This window comes from Clupea harengus, chromosome 22 (genome assembly GCF_900700415.2).
Source record: "Clupea harengus chromosome 22, Ch_v2.0.2, whole genome shotgun sequence".
NCBI classification, from domain to species: Eukaryota; Metazoa; Chordata; class Actinopteri; order Clupeiformes; family Clupeidae; genus Clupea; species Clupea harengus.
Genome location: NC_045173.1, coordinates 20,270,177 through 20,286,758, shown reverse-complemented (window position 1 = coordinate 20,286,758; position 16,582 = coordinate 20,270,177). Strand labels below are relative to the sequence as shown.

General features: G+C 47.3%; 1 protein-coding gene across 8 annotated transcripts in view; it reads right to left on the bottom strand.

Moving 5' to 3' along the window:
- Window positions 1-16,582, bottom strand: part of fat1a (FAT atypical cadherin 1a) — a 75,218-nt gene continuing 58,636 nt past the window's right edge. For 3 of the 8 annotated variants that reach the window (XM_031559790.1, XM_031559794.1, XM_031559791.2), the window contains 15 exons: window positions 16,275-16,489; window positions 14,974-15,111; window positions 14,555-14,698; window positions 13,595-13,792; window positions 11,900-12,484; window positions 11,587-11,815; window positions 11,216-11,341; window positions 10,411-10,577; window positions 8,332-8,800; window positions 7,540-7,693; window positions 6,240-6,350; window positions 5,393-6,033; window positions 5,128-5,265; window positions 3,169-3,204; window positions 1-1,989 (listed from right to left, as the gene is read on the bottom strand). In XM_031559790.1, coding sequence (XP_031415650.1) covers window positions 1,259-1,989; window positions 3,169-3,204; window positions 5,128-5,265; window positions 5,393-6,033; window positions 6,240-6,350; window positions 7,540-7,693; window positions 8,332-8,800; window positions 10,411-10,577; window positions 11,216-11,341; window positions 11,587-11,815; window positions 11,900-12,484; window positions 13,595-13,792; window positions 14,555-14,698; window positions 14,974-15,111; window positions 16,275-16,489 — 4,082 coding nt within the window. In that variant the 3' untranslated portion in view covers window positions 1-1,258. Of the gene's footprint in view, window positions 1,990-3,168; window positions 3,205-4,031; window positions 4,538-4,561; window positions 4,895-5,127; window positions 5,266-5,392; window positions 6,034-6,239; window positions 6,351-7,539; window positions 7,694-8,331; window positions 8,801-10,410; window positions 10,578-11,215; window positions 11,342-11,586; window positions 11,816-11,899; window positions 12,485-13,594; window positions 13,793-14,554; window positions 14,699-14,973; window positions 15,112-16,274; window positions 16,490-16,582 lie in introns of those variants that run through there. The other 5 variants (XM_031559792.1, XM_031559797.1, XM_031559795.2 and 2 more) reach the window with 4 other exon arrangements.

Below are 16,582 nucleotides of genomic sequence, written 5' to 3'. Positions count from 1 at the left end.
TTTATTATTTTTTTGAATAATTTATTGCCAGTATGAAAGCGTGAGCTAGTGGCAGTATTCAATAAAAACCGTAACAAGACCGTAGAGTCGCTCACACACACGCACAGACACCTGAAAAACAGACACGTGTCCATGAATCTCCTCCAACTATAAATATATTGGGTCCCATTTTGTGGTGGAAAAATAAAAGAGGTTTCAAAGTCGCAATTTACAAACAAAACAAACAAACAGTTCATAAAAAAAGAACACAAGAATATGCAGTCGCCCACCGCTGACCCCCTTTTTTAAGTTTTCTTTTGAAATGAACAGGAAAAAAAAAACTTGACATGAACTTGTACGTCTCTATCTCTCTTTCCATCTTTAAACAACTTTTTTCTTTTTGTGAAATACAGATACAGTAAGGCTGATAATGACAACATTTAGGGCTTGTCTTCTCTTTTTTTTTTGGAAATAAAAAGCATAAAATATCTACAAAACCTAGTAAACCTTGAAATCAAAACTGTACATTTAAATTTACATTGGAAATGAACGAGAATTCGTATTTAAAAAAAAAAAAAAAAATCTTTTTGCATGGTTTGTACCTTTACGAATACAGATGTACCTTTTGAAACGTATCTCATTATTGTCGTGGTGGTTTATATATCTTTATTATTCTGTCTTCTTCAGTTATTCATCTCAGCATGGATCCTCTTCTTCTGCATGATGTCTGTTACTTAAAGTGAATGGCACAGCCAACTCAAATGTGCTTCCCAGTACAGCAGGCAGAGGAGAGTTCACAAGAGACAGCTTTCAGAGTTCAGGGCAACTGTCTCTCCTCGCTACCGAAAAGAATTCCGCGCCGCGCCGAAAGAGTCTCTACAACCACCTCAGTTGTTTGCGATAAGATCCAATGTGTGTACGCATGTTTGTGTGCATGTGAACACTGTGATGGTGTGCAGAGGGTGTGCTCACTGGAGGTGGCATCATCACTGTATTTATTTATTTATGACTTTATTTGTATTATTATTTTTCTTTTCAGGTCAAGGGTTCAGGCACTTCTTCTTTTGTTGACTAGGGCCGTGTCTCAAAACGCCTACAAATCTAATCAGCGACAGAACGCACTACAGATGTAAGTGCTTATTGTGCACTACGCACTGTATTGCAGTGTACTTCGTAAAGTAGGCGGTATGAGACACGGCTATGGATGTGTGTTTGCATGTTTTTTTTTTTTTTTGTCTTTTTTTTTTTTTTTGTCGTGGTGTTTGTTTGGGATCCAGTGTCAGACTTCAGTGTGCTGCTGGGAGTCCAGCGAGGGCAGCGTGAGGCACTCGAACGCGGCGTCGTCTCCGCTCTCGTAGTCGCTCAGCATGGCCTCGGACTCCTCGCAGCACGCCGACATGTCCGAGCAGGACGCCGTGGACGTGTAGAGCGACAGCGACATGTTGTCCAACGCCGGTGGCTCGTAGCCATTGGGGAAGCCCCCCCGGTAGCCGCCGCCGCTGTCGCCCCTGCCACCGCTCCCGCCCGTCCCTGCTGCCGCGGCGGTGGTGTTGGTGGGGGTGGTGTTGGAAGTCAGGGTGTTGCTGAAGGGGCTTCCGGGGGAGTCGGGGTGGTCCAAGGGGTAGTGGTGCTGGGGCAGGTACTGGCTCAGGCTGTAGAGCTGGGGCAAGGGGGGACGCTGGCGCACCCGCGGGGAGGAGCGCGGGCTCCTCGGGGCACCGGGCGTCTGGAGCGTGTCGTAGGGCTCGCCGTAGTCGGGCGCTGGCAGCAGTGGGAGGGGAGGGGGCGGGGGGAGGTCATCATGGGCGGGGAAGTCATCTGGTGGGGGAGGGAAGTCGCTCTCGATATCATAACCACCAGGGTAGTAGTCGGTGTCCATGGCGGAGGGGTCGCTGTAGAGCCCTGCCCCGGTTGTTGCTAATGGTGACTCCACCACCTCGTACTGCGGGAACTCCTGGATCCCAGGGAGCTGGACGCTCGGCATCCAATCAGATGTGTCCCAGTGGTAGCCTAGGTAACATCAAGGAGAGAGTGGTATATCACCTTCTAATTTGGAACTTTTATTCTCACACAAACATTAAAGTATGGTTAAGGTCAAACTCTGTTAGATAAGGTTAACCACTGTCACAACACATCACTCTGTTTCACATCGACAAATGTTAAGGGGAAGATAAAATAAACACCCAACACATGCACTGGTAAAAGCACACCAACACACTAAGCTGAGGGCACATTTTATACACAATACACAACACAAGATTTAAACACAAATCACAACAAACATCACACAAAAACAAAAACATAAACATTCTGTAAGAACTGGCTGTTATTGCAATTAGTCATGAAACAAATTGTCAATCTATAGAAAACTAACCATGGAAATGTGACACTACAGAGGTCAAATTTTCATATTGTGTGTGTGTTAAGGGTGTATAGAAATATCAATATACACTTGAGTATCGCAATATTATGTTTTGTGATACTTTATCGATTCTCAAAAACACTGTATTCATTTTTAATGAATACTTTTCATGCAAAGATCCGTGGCAGACAGTGGTTCATTTTGTGTTGTGTTTAAAGCCTGGACTGTTAGATGGCAGAGTCGTAATCTATCTTCAATCATTCTTCGACTCCAAAGTAACTGAGACAGGAAGTAGCTTAAGGGCACTCCACTAACGTTAGCATTAACAAACCTAGCTCACAAGATTACTGAAAATCATAATCGCCTCGCTTTACAGTACCACAATATATCGAATTGTAACCCCTGTATCATGATACGTGCTGTACTGCCACATTTTGGCCAATACACAGCCCTAGTGTGTATGTGTGTGTGTGTGTGTGTGTGTGTGTGTGTGTGTGTGTGTGTGTTTGTGTTACACAGGGGAAGCCTTGGTATCAATTTGATGAGTCAGAGTTGATCACTGACAGCAAAACTGAAGCAGCAAAAACAACAGCAAAAACAACTGCACGGATTAGCATGCAATGAGTCAATCTTTCATTAAATGACCAGGACATTCTGGGTCTACATTTTGAGTGAATATTCACATTTCAGTGTGTGAATATTCAGTAGCATATGACAAGATGTCTGCCACAGCACTGTCATCATGCAAGACATGTTCCATTTGCTTTGTTTAATAACATAAACGGGGGAGGACACGGGGCTTCAGGCAAACAGTTGATAAAAATCACCTCTCGGGGTCTTGAGCTCATGAACTGAGAATGACTCTTCAAGGCAAAGGTAAAGGAGAGAGGAGAGAAAGACATGTCAAAGTTGAGAAAAAACATTAGTACAGGAGAGAGGCAGAGCAACCACAGCAAACAGTCAAACCTAGAACCTCACCAGCAGAGATCCATTACAGACACCAGATATGCCATTTTTGAAATAGGGAGTACTTGGTGTATATGGTGAAACAGCTTGTCTGATAAACAGGAGTGGAGTAAATCACTTGATTTACTTTTTCTATAAAAATATCAATCGGAAGTCTAACTCACTGTTAGCTCATCAATCGAGTTAGACCAAATTACCATAGTGGAGCTCAAATCACATTCAACTAACTGCTCAAAGGAGCACTTAGCGAGCTTAGCCGCAGTGTAAGGAAATGGCATTTCTGACTGGTCTGTCGTTTGGCCCAACACTAGAGGATAGAATGAGAACTAGACATGTAAGACGGACAAAACGGACGGCTACGGGTTGAGGTAATGAAAAAGAGTACCTTCTCGCACCACCGAGTCAACGGCAGAGTTGACAAGGTGGATTACAGTCACTATGGAGGCTTGTGAGAGGTGAGGGGATGGAAGGGGGGTGGGGTGGACAGATAAGAGAGATCTAGCATTAGTGCAAATGTCTCAGGGAGGGGAAGATGACACCAAACCAACTAAAACCTGGAAAATGGCCTGGAAGACCAGCAGAGAAACATCATCGTACAAGAGACATTTCCCAACAGCACTTTTTTTATCCAAAAAGTAGCCGACGTGGAGATTTTGTTAGGGACGTTCAGGGGAGCATGAAGGGTTCTGCACTGCACTGACTGATGCACAAGACCACCTACATCAACACATCTGGGCACTCATGAGAGGTCACAACACAGGACTGTGGAGAGGAACATGGTGAGGGGACGTTTGGGGCCTTTGTGCCAAGATAACAAACAAGAACAAACAACAGTGCCAGGATGCCGAGGGGTACCGTTAACAGTATGGGAGGAAGGATCAGTGACATTCTCAAGGGTAAGAAATGCTTTTCCAGCCTTAGTGAGGAAGACTGAGGAGGGTATTTGATTGTTGGAGGAGTAGGTTTCAATCACAAAATTTGGAAGACAGGGATAAATGAGCAGGATTTTTGAGGGGTTTGGTTTTCTTTGGGTTAAGTACAGATGAAGGTCGGGGTGATCTGATGGAGAGGACACTCCTCGCATGTCATCGTCACATCCACCGACATAATGGGCACATGGCAGCAGACAATATTCAGGTGGTGAAATGAAGCAAGTATGGGAGACCATCATTTGTACTTTATACCCTGGCTTAATGTTCCGTGCCGTTTTCTTCAACCATCTGTTCGGGCCTTGATAATCGTCAAGAAAAGAGCAAAAGGAAAAAGGATCGGGGGGGAAAAAGAGAAATCATTTTTGGTGTGAGTATTAAAAAAGAGAGTGACTCTACTGCCAGCTGGGCTGGTCTTTAGTCTATATTTGCTCGGATGCTTGTAATGCCGAACAAAGCATAGCGAGCTCTGCGGATTTAGCGCAGTGGAGACTGAAACACAGCAGGAGGTAAGGCTGCCATTTTTTTTATGCCTGGAGAATCTCACAAGGTGCCTTTGATCACTTCCTTCTATACTGATGTGACTGAACACTTACAAAGCTGGCCCCTAGTTAAAACCCTACTCTGGGTCTGTGGACAGATTTTATCCATATGGGGACTGAAGTCCCAGCGGCAGCAGCAGAAGCAAGAGAGAGAGAACAACACATAACCCAGAGCCACACGAATGACCCAATTCATCCAATCCAGTCACACGCAAAGAGAGAAAGGGTTAGTATTGTACACAGGTCAGCAAGGCCAAAACTCAATCACACATTAGTACTGTTCTCAAAAAAGATTGTACTATCGTGGACAGGTAGACAGGTAGAGAAATATTATTTGGCTGATACATACCATTGTCATCACAGGATTCTGACTGGAAGGAGCTAAGTGATTGGACCTCTGACATGCTCCCCCTTGTGTTGTAAGGATGGCAAGCACTGTCCTCCATCGATTTCTTAGTCAAGCAAGGGTCCAGATCTACCACTTTAGCTGTGAAAAAACATTCACACACACAGAGGTGAACCTCACAGCAGCTGTCAGTTATATTTCAGAAGAGAAAAAGCAAAAAAGGTGAATAGTGGTACAAGTGAATTCCTTTTTTAAGGGGTCATCTTACCATCATATTCATAGTCCCAGCTGGGCTTCTGAATGGAGTCACTGTCAGAGACGGAGTTGGAGGGTGGGGGTGGGGGCAGGTTGGGCGCTACACTGCACACGGCCACAGTCTTGCGGTGTCCGTGGACCGTGTCGGGGTTGAAGGTGCTGAACTCTGGGTGCTCGGGGATGGCAGAGCCCTCGAAAGAGTTGCGATCCAGGTTGTTGCGTGAGTCGCTGGGGATGCTGGGAGTGTATGAGATGGGGCGTACGGGGACCTGAGGGGGAATGTCTGAATAAATGTTCTTGTTTAGCTTTGTGTCAAAGTACGGCCGGAAAGTGTGTGGCGCCGAGCCCCCAGAACGCTTGTTGTCCTCGCCGTTTCCCGATTTGGACTTGCGGCGGCACGCACGTTTCCTCACCACCACGAAAAGCAGCACCAGGAGGAAGATGCTCGCTACAAACACCACAATGCCCACCACCTCCTCCAACCCAATGTTCCACGAGGTGGAAATAAACTCGTTGCGAACTTCCACAAGCTCCTCACACAGACGCCCACCGAAGCCGCGAGAGCAGTTGCAGTTGTAAGACCCATAGGTGTTTTGGCACTGCCCTCCGTTGGCACAGGGGTTTGTCACACACTCGTCCACATCACTCAGGCATCTGTGAGGGAGGTAAGGGGAGAGACCTCAGAACGTCAATACTGAATTAACCTTCTATGTCTGCAAGTGTCCACAGAAAAGGAATAGCTAAGTATTGTTGAATTTTAATGTAGTGTCAGTGTTGTCTCTTCAGGTTTGCAAATGTCTCATACGTGAATGCTGTTTTTAACTGGTACTATCAGACGGGACCCCATCGGCCACTCCTACCTGTCACCCTGGAATCCAGGTTCGCATTCACAAACAGGTCCATCCAGACTGTCTATGCATTTGCCGCTGTTTTTGCACGGATTGTCAGTGCAGTACGGGCCCAACTGGCACCTAGGTGAACAAGAGAACATTTTACATTTACATTTAGTCATTTAGCAGACGCTTTTGTCCAAAGCGACGTACAAGGGAGAGAACAGTCAAGCTAAGAGCAATAAAAAAGCATGGTGTAACAATAAATACTACTTTACATGAGAATTAGAAAAACAACAACCTAGAAAAGAGGAAAAAGAAGTGCAGGAATGTAACTGCTGAAGTGCAAGTTAAGCGCTAGTCAGGTGCCAGTTAGGAGGGGAGGTGCTCTCTGAAGAGTTGGGTCTTCAAAAGCTTCTTGAAGGTAGAGAGGGACGCCCCTGCTCTGGTAGTACTAGGCAGTTCGTTCCACCAACGTGGAACTACAAATGAAAATAGTCTGGATTGCCGTGCTTGCACGGACGGCAGTGCCAAACGACGCTCACTAGACGAGCGCAGAGAACAGAGAACATTGCAGATCTTTGAACAAACTTCCACAACTATGAATAACAGGGGGTGGCTCCACAGAGACTTGCAATGCCACTTTCTGAATCCGGTTTTCATTAAATCAGCATTACTGGCATATTTGCATTTGGACCTCGTGGTTTATTGATTCACATGGCCTCACTTCCTCCACCGGTCGATGCGGTCCATAGCTCTGACCACAGAAGCGTTAACCCATTTAAATCCTGAGCAGTGTTGATGGAGTGTTACATTTGTTTAGACACACAGTATGGATATGAAAGACAAATGCCATAGATTAAATTCAGTATCAGTAAAGCTCATGGCTCATGCAAGAGGATTTTGCTGTATTAGCCTGCACGCTACAGTGTTGCTAACTCGTGAGAAGCCTATGATGGGAAAAAAAAAACTGTATTTCATATTTTGTATCTGTACACTCATCTTCATTCCAAAGTGAAAGTATACAGTACGTTAGACTTAACTCCATTATGGTGTGGTATGCACACTCGGTATAGAGAAATAATGACAGCTTCATTCAGGAAGCTATATAAAATACCTTGGCTTGACCTTTCTCTAAACATTTATATTTATTTATGATTACTGGTGGGAGAGGAAATGTTCTTGGCATAAAGGTCGTCATTAAAATCGGCAGCCGTTTATGACATACAACAGCTTCCTCGGACATTATGAAGCACTGGGTTAGATTGTAAGTGGCAGGGATATGAGTCACACTCATTTACTCTCCAGGTCGGTAATGGTCTCAACGTACCGCTGGCCAGAATACTGTCCGCGGCACTGGCAGTAGTAGTCGTCTCCTCGCGGGATACAGGTTCCCCCATACAGGCAGGGGTTGGAGGCACAAGGGCTAATGCCAATCTCACAGTTGGTGCCCATGAAGGCTGCGCTGCACTTGCAGAAGAAGCCTGTGTAGAAGGGGCACACATTAGCAGCAGTCATTGCTGAGAAAACATCAGCACTTTATTAAAACAAACAAGCTGGAGGCTTAATGCAACTCTAATGCAGGAGGAGGCCTGTTATTGCTTAAGATGGAACACTGAGATATATGGTGGATTATGGGACTTCCATATTAAAACAAATTCTGCTATACTGTATTGCTCACCCTGCACGGAGCACTCAAGGCAAAGGTTTCCATGCACTATTGACACTGAATCTACAAAAACCTTGAGATTTAATTTGGAATATCGACACTATTTTATTAAGCCATGAACGGCGCAGATTTAATGCACTTGATGGGAGTGTGGGTACAGCAACGAATTACGCTCTGGAAGTGGAAAGTAAAGACTACATACAAAGTTCTCCCAAAAGTATTTTGTTTAACAAGGGGGGGGGGGGGGGTTGAACTTCTGAAACACCCATAAAACTCATTCCTGCTGTCTACACACTTAAAATACACTATTAGATGACCACATCAGTGTCATAGGGACATCTCCTGACATACTCAGGTTTTAGTATTTAGTTTGACACTACACTAATGTCCAACAGTGGAGCATGTGACAACACTGGCTTTCAGTTATATTTCATCAGCAGCCTCCACACTTACCTCCATTGGGCAGAGAGGAGCAGGTTCCTCCATTGGTGCAGGGGTTGCTGGAGCAACCGTCGGCCAGCGCTGCCAAGCTGCACCCAGGCGCTGCGTCCACCAGCTCCTCCAGCACGGCGTGAGGGGCCCTGCCGTTGGCGCGCAGCGGGAGCTCCTGCCCATTCAACTCCAGCGCCTCCATGCAACCCCGGAGCCCGTTGACCGGGGGCACGCTCCGGCCGTGTCGGGTGCCCAGCTGGCGCACATGGCCACCGAAGTACATGCTGGTGTCCAGGTTGAGGGTGCGGAGTGTGCCCGGGGCAGTTCCGGAGGCGGCGTGCACGTGGTCCAGAACCAGCTTGGCGTAGTTGCCGTCAACTTCGAGCGTGACGCTGTGCCACTCGCCATCGTTAACCTGGGTGCTGTGCACAGAAACCAGGCCTGGCCCGCTGCCACAGTCGAACTTATACTGCAGACGGCCGTTCACAATCTGAGGGAGAGGGGTGAGAGGGACATTGAGGATGAGTTTAAAATCCTGTAACACTATAGTGTTGTAAAATTATAACCAATATTTGGTTGTTGTCCTATCATACAGCATTAAACAAAATAAGCTTGTGTTGTAGTCATTTAATAGGTTTCCATGTTTGTAATTTTTCAAAACCAGTAGAACACCATGTTATTTACATTAACATGCATCAGAGAAAACGTTGGGGAAGATCTATTTTTCAAGTAACAAGGAGGGAAGTGTGCACTGACTTTTTTCTGCTCTTTATCGTGTTAAATGAAGCTAGTCTGATTCCTATTCACAGGATGATTGATGTTTAGTTACTGTGTAGTGAGCGCTGAAGCAGACCTATTATATAATTGACTGCCAATTGACCTTGTTAGCGATGTTTTGTTCAGAACCACCTTCTTAAAACAGTTAAAGTAAAGCGCAGGGAGAACGCTTAAAAATGCTGTGAAATGACTAATGTTATAGCTATTTAATAAGTCACATAATAATGCTTTCACGTCTTTTCTGTAACACTTAAGTACATTTCAGTAGTAAACAATGAACACTGTAAAAACACCGATCCTCTCCCAATATCCACAATCCATACCACTACAAATGACCATGCACAACACAAAGAGGGAATTATTGGATGTAAAGTGCTCCATAAGTGACTCCTTTATGCTGCCCTTACAATGGAGATCTCACACACAAATACAAACACAGACACACACGCAGCAAAAAATCTCTGATCTCACACAGGAATCCAAAATCAGCTGCTAGACCACTAAAACACTAGAGACCAAAGGACCAGCACTGCATCAGTCTGCTTACTGGCTCTGTTATTTCTGCCAGTGTGTGTTCCCATGACGAGCAAACACCAGACCGGTGGGAACGAGTGGAGACAGGGAGATTAACAGAGGATAATCTAATGTAATGTACCAGACAGAGTGATCTCTCTCCCTCTCCCTTCATCCCCCTCCCTCTTTCTGTCTCTCTCTCCCTCCCTCTGTCTACCCCCTCCTCTGTAATTCTCCTGCTCTCACCCCCTCTCTCTCTTTTTTCTCTCAGTTCGTCCCTACTGTGAGGAATGTGTGAGAAAGCCTTTTCCATTTCCCTCCCAGCTTAAAATAACTCACCCTAAATTTCCTATTTCTTTTTTTCCTTCCCCTCTTCAACTACTCTCTCGCTAGTCATTTTAGCTGAGTGAGAGCTTCCCAGTGCCCTTCAAGAGAAAAGTCTCTGGAGTAGAAAGAACTGAATTATGGGTAAAAATACAGGGAGTCCCAGAGACATTCTTTTTATGGTATAAATAAACACCGGTCATCAAGACTGGAGATTTCAGACCCTCAAGACATCTCAGTGCGTCGCATGAGCTGTCACCACCTTCACAACTGCAATGGTAGTAGCACAGGTTCATGTAAGGGTGATGATTCCTCCTGCTGTGAAAAGCTTCTAGGAACACCCTCCAAGACTTAGTCTCAACAAATTTAAAACTGCCAGGCATCCTTCCACTTGTGTGTGTGTGTGTGTATGTGTGTGTGTGTGTGTGTGTGTGTGTGTGTGTGTGTGTGTGTGTGTGTGTGTGTGTAGAGCAGATGTAAGCTGACCTCCAGGATGCTGTAGTCTGTGCCTTTGGCATACATGACTGTAGCATGACTCGAGAAAGTCCTGAGCCTCAGGGACAGCTTCATCTCCTCCTTGTTCTCGTTCTCCATCAGCCTGTAGCGGGCATAGCCATTCCCACTGAACGTCAGGGATGGGCCCGCTGGGGAAACTAGAGTAATGGAGAGAGAGAAAGAGTGAGATTGAGAGAGAGACAGAGAGACAGAGAGAGAGAGAGAGAGAGAGAGAGAGAGAGAGGAGGAAAAATTAGACGACTAATTTAGTAGGGGAAATAAAATACTGTAATGTTGCCAAAATATTGTGAAAGCATGACTCTTTGGCTGAGATTATACCATCCCAGAGAATCTAATCTGCTTGGACTCGCGCCAGCACAGAGAGGCAAGGGAGCAGGGCAGACAGAACCAGAGCGAGAGTGAGCAGGCGGGAAGAGAGACAGGATGCAAGAAAGTGAATGTGTATGTGTGCGTGTGCGTGGGTGTTGAGAGTGAGATAGAGAGAGGAGAGATAAGAGGAGGGAAGAAAGACATTTGAAGTTTAGAAAATGAACAGAAAATCCCCAATAAAGCGAAACATCCTGTACCATTGTGCCAAGATGAAGAGAGGAGAGAGAGAAAAAAAAAATCAATCTCTCTCTAGCCTAGTTTACATCGTCACAGTTGTTATTCAGAGAAGTGAAAAAGGGACGAGGGGTAGAAAAGGCCGAGAGAGGAGGATAGGGAAGGGGTAGAGAGGAGAATGAGAGGCGGGGAGGGGAGGGGGACGAGAGAGAGGAATAGGCTCTTGTGTTACCTGAGCATTGCCTGCCATCTGCACACTCACAGCTGAACTTGCCGTCCTTCTCAAGTGACATGCACTCTGCTCCATCGGGGCAAGAACCCTCTTCACACTGCTTGTTCAACACGGGGCATTTGCCTCCTGGAGGTGAGAGAGGACCCACAGGGTTCAGCATGGCATCTTAACACACAGTCAAAAGGCAGCAGAGAGTAAAACGACATCTGCAGGGGCGTGTTTGCAAATGAAGACGAGGGGAAATAGTCTTCCTGCACCTCAAAGGTTATAGGTACACATGGAATACACTGGACATGTGAGAGTGTGAGAAGGGCGCAGGAGTGTGTGTGTTTGTGTGTGTATGGGTTTGTGTGTGGAGGCTGCGTTCATACCTTCGCACAGGCAGGTGGCCTGGCGCTGGTGTCGCGGTGTGACAAAGCTCAGCCGCGCAGTGCTGTATGTCGCCATGGCGGCAGACTCCAAGGTGACCGTCTCCTGACAGAATCTCTGTGGGCAATCAGGAGGCAGTCCGGCACAGAGCTTCTTGATGACACGCACAATACGCACGCCAGTCATCTCTTCCATGACAGCAGCCGAGGCGTTGAGCTTACGGAACACCACCTGTTGAGAAGAAATCGTCATTCATTTGCCTCGTATGGGTCCATCTGCCTTTTAATGGACTGTGCCATGAATCGTTTCACATACCTCCTGAGGCTGATATGGGCTTCCAGAACGCTCCAGGGCCAGAAGGACCTCCAGGTCCCCAGAGGCATCGGCTGCCGGCTGCAGGCTCACCAGCTGCACCTCACCACGCCGCACCCCTGCCATGTTCCGCAGCGCCCGCAGGAAGTTGCGCCAGTAGTCAGCGATGAACTCCTCAGGCGCAATGGCGGCGAAGCGCACGCCGATGGCATTTTCCAGAGCACGCCGCTCGGCGGGGCGCACATGAACTTTAACCGTAGCCGTAGTGCTGAAGTGGCCGTCAGTCACGGTGACGTTAAGTTCGTACAGCCCAACGTCCAGTGCCCCAACCGCCACGAGTTTGCCGTCAGTCGGAGAGATGGCGAAGAGGGCCGAGACGGGGGAGTGGACCAGGCTGTAGGTGAGTGTATCATACACGTCCTGGTCGGTGGCGTGGACTTTGCCCAGCACCCCACCGGCGTACCCCTCGCCAGCTATGGTCACAAACACTTCCAGGGGCTGGATGGCCGGATGGTGCACGCTCTGTTCGATCACCCGCACGCCAACCAGCGCAGAGGAGTGAAGCTGGGGACGACCACTGTCTGACACCTGAGGTAGAAAGATGGGTGGTGAGAAAGAGTCAAATGTCAAATTTAGTAACAACATTTCTGCTACAATGAAAATGTTTAGGTAGGCAGCAATTTCTTAGCAATTTCCAGGTGTTACTTATGAGTGACTACAAAAAACAGAAGATCAAAGTTACAGATTAGGACAGATCCTTTAGGGACAGGAGGCATTGCTGGGTGCAGTTACTTCACATAACCAATAGAGGGAGCTTGTGGTCTTTCGTTCTCTCCCACTCTAGTGTAATGGAAGCGAATGGGAGAGCCCCTTTCTCTAGCTCACATGAACACGGCAAGATCACTGTGCGTATGTAAATATTTTTGTAAATGCAATTTTTTATCTCCTGTGCACTGCAGCAGATCGGCCTGATCCATGTGCTGCGCACACAGAGAAACGTGGCTGAATGAAGTGTGGCAGTCTGGGCCTGATCTTTAAAAATAAATAAAGAAGTGAGCTGAAACGCACCCACAGGATAAAGTTGGTGGTGATTTCAGCGAGAGATTGGCTCAGAGTGCTGACTGCTGACTCTTTCCACCCACCTAAACTCTGTTCTCTCACTCTGTTTGTTTCTCTCTCTCTCTCTTTCTTGCTTTTTCTTCTCTCACCATAGTAGGCTAGTTCAGCTGCAGGTCATTAGCACCGAAAATGGACGGATATAAAAACAGACAGAGAGACAGAGGAGAATGAGAGAGAGAGAGAGAGAGAGAAAGAGAGAGACGAATGGAGGAAGAGAGAGGTAAAAAGCAGCGCTTTCATGTTTGACCCGCATCTGCACTCTGCAGGAGAGGGCGGCTGGGCTCTTTCGAACGGAATACCAAACAGCACAAAATCACCCGCCGCCCAGACATTTACACATCTTTTTTTTTTTTTTTCAAACATTCTCTCTTTTCTTTTTCTCTGCATTTTTTTTACAGCCAGGGCGCTGCTGCACATAGAGGTTTCCTGGGGGGCAAAAACGCCCACAGGATGCAGTCAAAGAGCAAGAGGAGAAAGGAAAACAGCAAGAGAAGAGATAAAATAAAGAGGAAGCTTTGGCTTTTGAACCCAATGGATCAGTCAGTTTCTTTCTCTCTGTGCCTGGTAATGCAGGCTCACCTGTATCTGCAGGAGGTATTGGTCTTTGGCCTGGCGCCTCAGCGAAATGGCGGCCACTAGCTCCCCCTGGGGGTTGATCTGGAAGGCGCTGTCCTCGTTGCCACTAACGATGGAGAAGGTGAAGGGTGGGCCGTTGTGCGTGGCGTCACGGTCCGTCACGGTGAACTGCAGAACGCTGGTGCCCACCGGTCGGTTCTCCTGCAGAACAACCAGAACCAGGTCCATCAGAACATTTCTCAATAGAGTAATGGTTTGATGGGCGTTTCTACACGGCACAGTAGCCTATACCTTAAGCATACTGAAATAACATTGACTTCCTGTTCACAGTAGACACAGTTCCTCAAACTAAGCGGATTAAGAGCATATTTCAGTGACAAGACCTGGGATTCCATTCTATGGAAACACATACTGTATGTACTGAGACGACATACATTCCCTGTCCTGCATGCTGCTGGGGATATATGCCAAGTTGCCAAAGCATCCCTTAAAGATCAAACAAGGTATTTCTAGGGGATATAGTTACACACTTAACATTCCTGGGACAGCTTCAGACTGCATATACACTCTGGAGACGGACAGAGTCGGAGACTGAGCCCATCATTTTCCCGTTGGTATTGTTTCACAGAACAAAAACCCAGTGGGCTTCAGGGCCGTTTGCTGGAACTGCCGTGAAATTCAATTCTGCTTTCTTTTCACCGCCCGAGCCTCCAACAGGGAATGAGATGGTGATTCATGTCCTACCTGCACCTCGTCTCCCATTCTCAGCTTGTTTTTTTCCTCCTCGCGCTCGTATCGCATTTCACTTGCTGTTGTTCCCCGCTTTCTATCTAAACTATGTGTCCCCTCTTCTGTCTTTCCATCCTTAAGTGTTCCTTCTCTCTCACCTTCATTCATTCATTCCCTTTCTGTTTTAGGTGCTGTTTTATTCCTATGCGCTCCCAGGCTCTCTCTTTGACTCACCTGGATGATGAGCGTGTAGTTGCCTTGAGAGAAGAGCGGTGGGTTGTCGTTGACATCCGACACGTCCACGTTGACCGTGGCACTGCTGGATCTGGGTGGGGTTCCACTGTCTGACGCCAGAACCGTTAGAGTGTAGCCAGAGGTCTGTGTCACACACACACACAGACACAGACACACACACACACACACACACACACACACACAAATACATACAAAAAAATCAAGATAACAAAATGATTAGAGCTGTTTTTGTAATCAACATGGAAATGACCAAAAGAACAAAAAACACAATATAAAGCCCAGACACTGAGGCTTTGGTTGGTGGCCTGCCTCCCTGCCTCATCTGGGGGCCGACAGGGGAGCGAATGTGGCCATTAGAGGCGTGATGAACACGCCCCTGCAGCTGCCAGCGGCCTCACCTTCTCTCGGTCCAGCGGCCGTGCCACCTTCACCTCTCCTCGCACCCCGTCGATGGTGAAGGGGTTGCCCTGGTTACCGTCGATGATGGAGTAGCGCACCTGGTTGAAGGAGGGTCCGTCGGCATCATCGGCCATGACCTGAGAGACAGGAAAACAGAGACAGAAAGAAACAGAGAAGGAGAGAGAGAGGGACAGAGGGAGGGGGGAGAGAGAGAGAGAGAGAGAGAGATGTTTGACGACCCAGCAGCAACACACACACCTGTTTATAATAGATTAGCCAAGGACACAGGTGTTACGGGGGGAGTGTGGAGGCAGAGAAGCTTGAGCATGGGCATGACGGCTCCTGAGGGAAATCAGAGCGCACAGGAGTGTGACGCCTCCAAGAATTACACCCACACTCTCATCCCAACGCAGGCCATTTATATTCACTGAGATCTGACATGTGAAGAACAGCATAAGCAGTGAGAGACAGAGAGAGAGAGAGAGAAAGGAAGGAAGGGGAGAGGAAGGAATCCAGAGCGATGAGCTGGAGGACAGGGAAATGGATAGAGGAGAGGAAAGGACAGAGAGAGAAAGCAGGAGAGAGAAAGAGCGAGAGAGAGAGAGAGAGCAGGAGAGAGCTGGGTCGTGATGGCCTCTGGTAGCTTGCTATAATGAGCCACACTTGTTCCTAATTAACGGGGCTGGGGGTGTGCCTGCTGTGCCGGGGCTGAGTGTAGGCACACACAGAGCACGGAGAGGTTAGAGAGGAGAGACACATTATCTGCACTATGGTTACTGCACATCAAAAAACAACACCTGTGAGCTACATCCTCATCCTATCATTATTATTATTATTATTTTTATTGTTGTAACTTCTAAACTGCTTGAATCTTTCTGAGAGAACAAAGCTGAACATTCAGGAGAGATTAAGAAATGAGGGGTACAATGTAACAGCAGAAAATACACTAAAAAAGCCTAAAGGAGAGTCAAGCTGTGGCAAAAAGGAGCAAAGACTGTGAAAAAAAGAGAACTGATCTACACATCCGTAAACTAGCCAGTTTGACAGGTGGCCGGAGGGAAGGGGTGGAGAAGAGTCTTGCGTGAAAAGAGGAAGAGAGAAAGAGACAGAGTTGGAGAGATGCAGAGGGTGCAAAAAGAGTGTGATTGATAGAGAAAGATCAAGAAGGAGAGTGGGAGGTCAGGCACAGAGAGATCACAAGAGCCAAAGTGGGAGAGAGAAAGAACAAGCAGGTGGAGCGAGAGAGAGAGAGAGAGAGAGAGTGAGGGAGAGAGAGAGAGAGAAAGGGAGGATCCCTCACCGTCACAACAGCCTTTCCAAGATCTGAGTCCTCGCTGACCACAGCAGAGTAGACACCCTGGCTGAAGAGTGGACTGTTGTCATTGACATCTGTCAGGTTGATGTTGACAGTTGCCATGTCGCTCAGCGGTGGGGCGCCTCCATCCGTGGCCTCCACTGTCAGGTAGAACTCATGGCAGGTCTCATAGTCCAGACTCTCAATCACAAATATGTCACCTAAAAAGGGAGAGGGGAGAGGGGACAGAGCCAGGAGAGGAGGGGGACAAAGGAGGACATGTTCACAGCTTCTAGCTTTACACCGCATGGGAA